The 9,967-nt window shown below is 42.2% G+C and overlaps 2 protein-coding genes across 2 annotated transcripts in view; one reads left to right on the forward strand and one right to left on the reverse strand.

The window, feature by feature from the left end:
• Positions 1-3,923: 3,923 nt before the first annotated feature.
• LOC106753423 (receptor protein kinase-like protein ZAR1) lies at positions 3,924-8,240 on the reverse strand. Its single transcript, XM_014635231.2, has 2 exons — positions 6,360-8,240; positions 3,924-5,034 (listed from the first exon to the last, which is right to left on the reverse strand). Exons 1-2 carry the CDS (start codon positions 7,870-7,872, stop codon positions 4,400-4,402), a joined length of 2,148 nt encoding a protein of 715 aa, XP_014490717.1. The 5' UTR covers positions 7,873-8,240; the 3' UTR covers positions 3,924-4,399.
• LOC106753445 overlaps positions 7,965-9,967 on the forward strand; it is a 5,568-nt gene continuing 3,565 nt past the window's right edge. Inside the window, exon 1 of the mRNA XM_014635253.1 lies at positions 7,965-8,022. Within this exon, the coding sequence (XP_014490739.1) occupies positions 7,965-8,022 (58 nt within the window). The remainder of the gene's footprint in view (positions 8,023-9,967) is intronic.

Here is a 9,967-nt window from a genome sequence, read left to right on the forward strand (position 1 = left end):
GGTGTTAATGTTAGGAAGGGGATGAGAGTCCTTTGGGCAAGCCTTGTTCAAATCTGTGTAGTCAGTGCACATGCGCCACTTGCCGTTGGCCTTCTTGACCATGACCACATTGGCTAGCCAAGTGGTGTAGGTGACCTCCCTTACAAATTCGGCCTCCCGTAATTTGTTGACTTCATCCTCGATTGCTCTTCTCTTCTCCTCACCCGTTCTTCGCTTCTTCTAGGCCACCGGCCGAGCCTCTTTGAACAAAGCAAGTTTGTGGGACATGACCGAGGGGTGAATCCCTGACATGTCAGCTGCCGTCCATGCGAACAAATCTCGGTTGTGCCATAGGGTGGATCGCAACTGCTTCTCCAACCCTGCCTCCAATCCCATGGCCATTGTGGTTGTTTGGGAGGCATTCTTCCCTATGACGACCGGATGGGTTTCTCCCATTGGCTCCAATCGGTCGTCAGTGTTGGTCCAGGGATCAAGGTTGGCCATCGCCACCTCCGACTTGTTTGTTTTCCTCCTTGCCTCCTTCGAATACATCTTCAGGCTCGCAACATAACATTCCCGACCCGTTTTCTGGTTTGCTCGGACTGTACAGATTGTTCCCCAGTCGGTCGTCCCAAGAGGACGTTGTAGGAGGTGTTTGCTTCTACCAGGAGGTATCTCACCCTTCTTTCTTCTCTTTCCTGTTCGGTGCCCAAACACGTTCGTAGATCAATATATCCACGGGTATCCACCCTCTCGCCCGCGAACCCTACTATTTGCTCGTTGTAAGGAACGATCAGATCTTCCGAAATGTCCATCTGCTGAAAGGTTTTCCAGTAGAGGATGTTTACCGAACTTCTGTGATCTATGAGCACCTTACTGACACCGTAGCGTGCAATTTCGACAGTGATGACCATTGGGTCATCCTGATCAGGATGTGGGCGTGGAAGTCTTCGTCTATAAAAGTGATGGGTGGCATCGACCTATTCGGGATGTCAACCGCGAGGACGGAACGTAACGTCCAGATGCTTCTCTTCCTGGCGGAGGACGACGAGCCTCCTCCGGCGAATCCACCAGATATGGTGTTAATCATCTCTCTCAAAGGACGATCATCGTCTCTCCCCCAACTTCGACTTCAGCTTCTCCTTTCTGCCCCACAACGGTCGTTTCGTCCATAACGATCATTCGGCCTGTAACTGGTTCTCTTCTCTGTCCTTCGCGGCCTCTGTCCTCGAGGACTTCTCCGGGGGCTCCTAGTCCGTACTGGGGATCTTTCAGGCCGGTCCATCTTTATGTAATTTTGCAGCTGGTCCACACAAATCAACTCCTCAATTTTGTCCTTGAGGGTCACACATTCTTTAGTGTTATTACCCATGTTTTGGTGGTACAAACAATGCTTGTTGTCGTCCGCCCCAGGCGGAGTGGGACGTTTTTGTGGTGTTTGAAGTAGTTGCGTGCTTGGTGCTTCTTGCAGTATCCAAGCTTGAGGAGCGTTTAGTGGTGTATACTGCACGAATTTGGGACCCCTCGGCCCTTCCCTGCTTTTCGGCCCCCCGACCAACCAACCTATCTGTCAGTCTTTCTACCATCGGATTTATCACCTTTGGTCTCCTACATCTCCTTTCTATAACTTTGTTTCATCTCTTCTACTCGAATCTCATTGGCCGCCCGCTCTGGCAATTCCTCCATGGTTTTGGGCGGCGTACGACAAATATTGTCCTTAAAGGGACTCGACCTTAGAGTCGACATAACGTATTGGAGGGTGAGTTCGAGACTAAGGCCCTTTACTCGTCGAACTGTCTTCTGATACTGGTCCATAAAGACTTTTAGTGACTCCTCCTTACCCTGCTTTAAGTTCATCAAATCGACAACAGTGATATCTCGCATACTATAGGCGACAAACTACTTCTTAAACATGGTTCCCAAGCCTTCAAAATTTTCAATGGAGTTGTTTGGGAGTGAGTTAAACCACTCCAACACTTCCCCTTCGAGTGATAAAGAGAACGCCCAGCACCAGATAGCATCGCAACTGGTGCGGAATGCCATAGTATTTGTGAAGGATTTGACATGCGCCTCCGGGTTAGTGGTGCCATCATACATCTTAAACTCGGGTGGGACGAATTGCTCTAAAATGTGAACGTTCATTATGGCTTGGACGAAAGGCACAGGCACTGACGGTCCCTCACTCATAACCAGATCCATACTTTTTCCCTTGTTGCCCTTGGTCTCCTCCTCTTTCCTCGTTCTCTCGTAGCCTTGGGCACTGCTATGTTCCTCCTTCTCGCCTTCTTCCAATGTAAACCGTCTTATCGTGACTAGCTAGTGCCTTCACCGGTCTTTAGGGCCTTGCCCTTAGCCATTTGGGCCAAGCACTCCACCCTCACAACCGCCATTTCCTCCTCGTGTCGTCGCTGCATTTCCTCTAACCTTTGTTCTAATGCCTGAACCATCCCGCTTGGATCCTCAACATTCGTGTTTCTTGTGGTCACCATTGGTACTAATTCATCGACCCCACAGTGGGCGCCAAAATGTTTTGGTTATAGGATTGAGATGACTCCTCTACCTACACAATTTGCCTTTTGGACATCCGGTCACATCTCCTGTCTTCCAATTCGCTATGTCCTGATCTGATCTTTGGTCCACTTTCCTCAACACGTCCGACCGGATATGATACGCGGGGCCCAAGCCCAATGTCTTTAGTGTAGTCTTTCTTTTATGTACTGTGTAAATGTGTTAGGTATGTGGAACTTTTAGTCCTATAAATAGTCATGTCTACACTTATTGTACTTACTTTTGAGATAATTGAATTGTTTACTGTTGAGAATTACTCCAGAGCAATTCTACCTTGAAAGTCAAGGCTAGAGAATTCCAAAGGATCTCCTCTATCCACCTTCCATTTCACACTTACCATTCTCTCATTTTCCACCATCAATTTCTCACTCCTCCACGTGAGCTCCATCTGCCACTCCGTTGCTGCCTCCTGGCTTATCAATATCACACCAGCACATTCAGTCAGCATGTCTTGAATTTTCTTCGCGTCATCCATCATTCCAACTATTCCTCTTGCGAATCCACGACGTCTTCCTAGGGTTACTCTTCGAAGAGCTCTGTCCATCAACTATTATTCATTTCTCCACCAGGTAACCACTATTTTACTCCGATCATCTCAAACCACCGGACTTTTCTCCATTTTTTGTCCTCTCTGACCGATTAAAACCCCGAATCCTTCCCTTCCATCGATTCAATCGGTGAAACCTCTCGTTTCACCGTTCAAATAGTTTTTCCTCCGATTATTTCAAACTTCCACCGATTAAATTCTCTTCTTCCACGAACCTTAGCTTTTTTCACCGGTCAAACCGCACAAACCTAGGGTTTTGTTCTTCCGCTGCATCTTTTGTCAGATTCTGAGCTCGATCCGCACCAGATCTATGGCTCTTCGCCAGAGTCGACTTCATCAGGATACCTGCCAAAGGTCCTCCGACGCTCAAGTTAGTGTGCGAGTCAAACAGTAGAGATAGAAAGAGAAAGAGAATATGAATAATTGCACAATAAATGTGAACCAACCACCTCCTACCTTTGATCCTTATTTATAATTTTTGCTATGGACCCATGATTAGCAAAATCTTAATCACGACCCGATGTTGGGTGCCGCTAATCATATTTTTACCTTAATCCTTCTCTGATTATTCTAACCTTACATCATCAAGAAGACGGTCTGTTTACAGTGATCGTGCTCTTAAATAATGTTGAAACGATACAAATAAGGTTAGTTTGTCATCGGTGGATGGATGTTCGCACAGTGCCGAACGGGGTAGACGGACGTCCCTGTCATCTGTAGTGATGTCGCGTCGTGCCTAGCGTTACGAGCGAGCGTCCTTGTGACGTCTTACCTCCCGTCCGGCGCATAGAGTACGCCCATAGAGTACACTTTGGCATTTGAAGAAAAATGCTCAAATCCAATCCAAAATATGCATCATACAGAGATTGAGGTTTATTAACCTCCATCCAAATAATCCCATTCCTAGACCTAAACGGTTACAGCCGTACATGCACAATATCACTGAGAACTACCTAGCAAACTCAAATGATGAAACGCACGACATTATGGTATTGCAATAACATTTTGGAGGAAAGCTGATACCAATAAAAATTAAAATATCTAACAATTTCCTCTAAAGAAAAATAATAAAATGAGAATGAGACAAGCGATAATTACAGCTCTCAAAAAAATTAATTCATTTCCAGAAACAAATGTAAAAGGGGCTTATCCGAAATTGAAGAAACGGGTTTGCAGCACCATGTTGATGCCAAGCATAAAACCTTCCGAGTTACCACAAATGGATTGTTAGATTGAAGTGCATCTTTTGAATAAATTCCCATCTCAGACTGAGTCATAGAGCTAGCACAATGCAAAGTTTGAACGTTACGTTCCAATCTTATCAAGATTTTCAGAGACAGTTTTCATCCTTGGCCGAGCCTCAGGGTCTCCTTCAGTGCAAGCCAAAGCTACGTGAAACACAGCCAGCACCTCTTTCTTAACACGAACTTCTTGGAGCAGCGATGGATCAACCATCTCAGATAACGGGCTTTCTTGATCGAACCCTTTCCTCACCCACCTTACCAAGTCAGGGACTTCCATGGAAGTTGATGTGGTGGGAGATGATTCTGGTGACCTCCCAGTTAGTATTTCAAGCAACACAACCCCAAATGAGTACACATCCCATTTCTGGGTGGGTCTGCACCCAGGGACACGAGCCTCAGGGGCTTTGTAATTGTCGGTTCTCTCTTTCTGTGAAGACTTCATGTAAGGAAGAGCTCCACCCATGAATCCGCCGGTGGAGGGGTTGTTGCCAGTAATGCTGATCAGACGGTTCAGGCCGAAATCAGAAATGTAGGGTTGGAAGTCGTTGTCAAGTAGGATGTTAGAGGGTTTAATGTCACCATGGACGAACTTTCTTGGGCTGCATTCGTGGAGATAGGCCAAGCCCCTGGCTGTTCCTTTTGCGATTTTCAGCCTGGTGGACCATGAAAGATTTGTAGATGGTTGGCCATTTCTCCCTGCATTACAGTCAAATTGAGTGAAATGTAAAGCATTCCAGAAATCATTTCTAACATTTAGTACAGAATGCAAATGCAGATGATGATATAGTACTTTTCTTGCAACTATAACTTATAAGGTTATGTTGGCTTTAATAGGACACACTTTCCTACACTGAGTAACACATTTTATTGATTAAAATTTACTATAATGTAATCCTAGTATCTTTCTTTCTTTTAATGATACTGTGCCTGAGACAGAGGTGCGGTGGAAGCAAGGAAAAATTAAGAAACTAATTCTAGTGGGACACTTACGAAGAAGATACAAAGACTCTTCTTCATAATGGAGAATGTTTAACCTAAAAGATAAATCAAACAATCATGAAACAAAAAGCACCCATTTTCACAACGAAGTTCAACTTTTTCCTAGAATGAAAGGCACAAACGTGAGTGCCCCCTTCGTTTCGGCCTACAAACTAAGATATTTAAAAGGAACAAAAGGAGATCCAATCCATGTACTCAGAAGTCTTAGGAAAGAAGGAAAGCAAAGATTTTAAAGGCAAATAACATTGCAGATGAGAAGGGAAGTTGAGTGGAAGAGTGAAACTTCAACTTTGATAAACATGTTCTGTTTTGTTAGTGATTAAAACTCAGAAAGACAAGAGCCTTCAACTCATTGCTACCAATTATTTGTAAGATATTACTCATATTGCACAATATAAAATTACTAATACCTACTACCTCATGAAATGCGGTTGTCATGAATTCGACAAATTCATTTCACGAGTCATAACATAACGAGGGTATATATTTTTTTGAAAATAATAGACTGTAGAGTATATTCTAGATACAAATGTGATTGATTTCAAAAAATAAAAATAAAAAGTTGCACAGAACTCAAGTCCTACTTTATAAGTCCCAGCACGAGCACCAGCTTAAACCAAACCACTAAATAAACTTTCCCTTTAAGCAAAGAAATTAAGACTAATTTACAAGTCACATGGACAATAAAGTACAAAACTACTATATGTGTATGTGATGCTTCCGTTATTATACTATTAATCTATTATTCATTCACTCATGATTAGTCATTTTTAACCCATAGATGTCATGCATCAAGTTCAAAAATACCCACCAACCATTAATTAATGTTTTGTCTCTTTAAACCTTCTCACTGTTCTCTATCAATATCACGCCGATTCAGATCACTTCCATTCAAAGCATGAAGAGACTAAACCAAAACATCAACTCAATGCATCAATACAACAACCCAAAACAAACTAACAAAAAAATTGAAACAAACCAAAAGAACTAACCCCTAAGTGAAACAAAGCAAGAGAACTAACCTCTAAGGGCATGTGTGAGATTGCCATTGGAGATGAAATCACTGATGAGAAGCTTCTCATCATGTGCCCAATAGTAAGCCCTCAACCTTACAACATTAGGGTGTTTGACCTTCCCAATGGCCATAACCTCTGCAGCAAACTCCTTGTACCTCTGTTCCCCTCCCTCCCCCAGCCTCCTCACAGCCACAGGAACCCCATTCCCCAACACCACCTTATACACAATTCCCAACCCACTCTTTCCCAACACGTAAGCAGAAGCCCTCAACAACTCATCAAGTTCGAAACTCAATCCCTTATCAATCCTCACCAATTCCCCTTCACCCTCTCCCTCAGCCCCCTCCACCTCATAATCTTCATCATCATCATCATCATCATCACTTTTCTCCCCACTAACACATGGGAATCCACCACAGAAACACACACTCCCTTTCTCTTCGCCAAACTTTCTTCTCCTAATGCAACTGCACGCATTCTCATCATCCTTTTTCTTCCAATAGACATAAACAATCACAAGCCCAATGAAGGCCACAACAGCAGCATCAGCCGCGGAGATTAAAATAATTAAACCGGGGCTTAACCCATTTGACCGGTGAACCGGTTTGTTTTGATCCGAACCGGGAGAAAAATCCCGGTCCGAACCGGAACATGATTTTCTAAGAGGAAACCCGCATAGGTTAGCATTTCCAAGGAACGCCGTGGGACCTTGGTTTGAAAACGACCCCGTTTGTGGAATTTCTCCGCTGAGGTTGTTGTTTCTGAAATCGAAGCTCACCGTTGCCGGTAATTTTCCCAGCGACGCCGGAATCTTACCGGATAGGTGGTTGAAGGAGAGGTTCAGCGTGCCAGAGAGGGAAACTAGGGTTCCAATTTCGTCAGGGATTGAACCGGTTAACTCATTCGCGGAGAGGTCGAGTTGGAGGAGATTCTGAAGTTGCGGCCACACGCCGACGGGAATCTCACCCGAAAATCTGTTGCCGGCGACGATAAGGCGCTGGAGGTTCTTGCAGTTTCCGAGGTGATCGGGAATATGACCGGAGAATGCATTTTCTGAGAGGTCGAGATTTTGGAGGCGCGGGAGGCTACAGAGAGAGCGGGGGATGGGGCCGGAGAGGTTGTTACGGTGGAGGAAGAGGCTGTGGAGTGCGGTAGCGTTGGAGAGCTGCGCCGGGAGGACGCCGGAGAAGGCGTTGTCGTGGAGGTTCAGTCGGCGGAGGAAGCGCAGAGAGCCAAGCTCTGACGGGAGGTAACCGGAGATGGATTTCCCGGCGAGGGCGATTCCGACGACGCGGGGGTCCTCCTCGCCGGAGATGTTGGCGCAAACGATTCCCGACCAGGCGCAGGGTGTGACGTCGCCGTCGTTCCAGTCGGAGAAAGCGGAGGAAGGCTGGTCGACGGCGGACTTGAGAGCGAGAAGCGCGAGGCCGTCGGAGGAGAGTGAAAGCGCTGGAATGAAACTGAAGAAAACGTGAAATACGAGAACAAGAAAATGAAAGAGAAACAGAGAATATGTCATGTTGGTTTTAAAGTGAATGGTGATTGGAACGCCGCCGTTTTGGAAGATGAATGTAAAACCGACGATGATGGCGTATTGTGAAGTTGTGTGAAATGGTTATGTTATATGAGAGAAGGGGAAAGAGGGGTTGCTGCATTTATGAGAAGAAGGGTTTGTTTTTAATTTGGTGGGGTCTATCTCCCGCCAAAAACTTAGTGTGAGACTTGCTAACCGAAGGGTGGAAGAGACAAAGAGTGAAGTGTAATGTAAGAAAAACAAGACAGAGAAAGAAGAGAATGTTTGTTTTTGTTGTTCTTCTTCAGTTTGTTTCACGCATGCAAATCTAACTTCAAATCGCACTTCACTTTGTCTTATTAGTTCTTCCACTTCTTCACTCACGGTTTAATGCTGCCTACATCTAATTTTACCTTTTACAACTTCTGCACTGCGAACATGGATAAAGGGAGCAACTCACATTACACTTTTATTTTAATTAATTATATTTTTTATCTTTAAATTATTATAAAAAATTATATTTAATTTTTAATTTAAATTATCAAACACTTTGCTTTTGTATTCCATAAAAAATCATGTATTTTTTTTAAATACATTATATATAATTTTTTTTTATTATAATTCAATGTAAAACTTCATTTATTACGGATAAAACATATATGTTGAAACATATTGTATATAACTTTCATGTAAAGATTAAAAAGTTTTTAATTTAGATTATGAATGAAACAATTTTTTTTATAAAGGAAATGTTATATGAGCACTATTTAATTTTTTTTACATCTATCCAACATCTTAAAAAACCTAATATATTATTTTTTTATATAATTTTTCCAAAACTATTTTATATTTAAAATTAAAAATATAATTTTATTAGTGTTAAATAGACGTAAAATAAAATAATTGAATGTTCATGTATTGTTTTTTTTAAATAGTTAGAAACAAAAAATATATATTTAACCTCTGTTATTTCTTTTACATCATAGTTACTATATTTTTTCATATGATCATATTATTTTACTCTTTAACCAACCATAAAAATCATAACTCAGCAAATTATGTCTTGTTGGTTTAGTGGAGACAGTTTAGGAAATTGATGTAGTTTGTTTAATAGAAAAGAAAAATGAAGAAATCATTTTAAAAAGAATGGTATTAATATTACTTTTCATTTAGTTTTACCCATCTTTCAATTAAATATGATAACGTGTGAAAACGAGAACAAGCAGTGTCTTTCTTGTCGAGTCTTTTACTCTTTGAGCAAACGAATTACAATAATAGACATTCTTTTATAAATTTTAGGTTTAATTACCTATTTAGTCTTCAAGTTGGGGACTGAATTTTCGTTTGATACCCGGTTTTAAAAGTGATTTAATTAGGTTCTCAGGTTTTTGATTTTGTTTTCAATCGGTCCTTTCCGTTAAGTAACTTGTTTTGGCGTTAAATATTAAGTGATCTGTCACCTGATATATGTGTCGTGGCAATGAGGTGGGCCATTTTATTGAACGTGGTTGACAATGAATAAGCCAATTATTGACGTGTGTTATCAGAATTTGGAGTTTTTTAAAATTAGGGTTTTTTAATCAGAATTTGGGGTTTTTGACATTTGGGTGTTTTATCAGAAAGTGTGATTGTGGAAGGTTCGAGTAGAGGTTTCCAGGATTGGCGTTCTCGATCCAGACTGTGGAGCGAATAGGGTTCGTGAAGGCTACTGTTGAGGGAAAAGGTTTGAGAGTGGTATTTGTTCGAAGCAAAAAGGGCGAAAAGGTGCGCATGTTTACTTGTTTTTCTGTTCCCCTACTATGTTGTGTTGTTGTCCCCCTTTTGTGTGTTCTGCGTACCATTTAATGCTTTCTTTTTGGACTGTTCCCTTTGTTTAATGTTTTCCTTTTTGTTGTGGTTACTGTTTGTAAGGTTTGGTCCCCTTAGTAAGTACTATTTTGTCTTTTGTTTTGTGGAATGTGTGGTTGTTTTTTAAGGTGTGGGTCATGCACATGCATTTAAGCTTTTAAGACAAAATGGAATGTTGTGGGTTGTGGGTGTAGGTGAAAGAGTTATTGCTTGTGATAAAGTTAAATTTTGTTTGCCTACACGTGTAATACTT

The sequence above is a fragment of the Vigna radiata genome, unplaced genomic scaffold (genome assembly GCF_000741045.1).
Source record: "Vigna radiata var. radiata cultivar VC1973A unplaced genomic scaffold, Vradiata_ver6 scaffold_133, whole genome shotgun sequence".
NCBI lineage: Eukaryota > Viridiplantae > Streptophyta > Magnoliopsida > Fabales > Fabaceae > Vigna > Vigna radiata.

Coding starts and splice junctions, on each gene's coding strand:
- LOC106753423 (XM_014635231.2), bottom strand. CDS start 7,872: ATGACATATTCTCTGTTTCTCTTTCATTTTCTTGTTCTCGTATTTCAC. Junction 5,035..6,359: donor TCTCACACATGCCCTTAGAG/GTTAGTTCTCTT, acceptor ACTGTAATGCAG/GGAGAAATGGCCAACCATCT.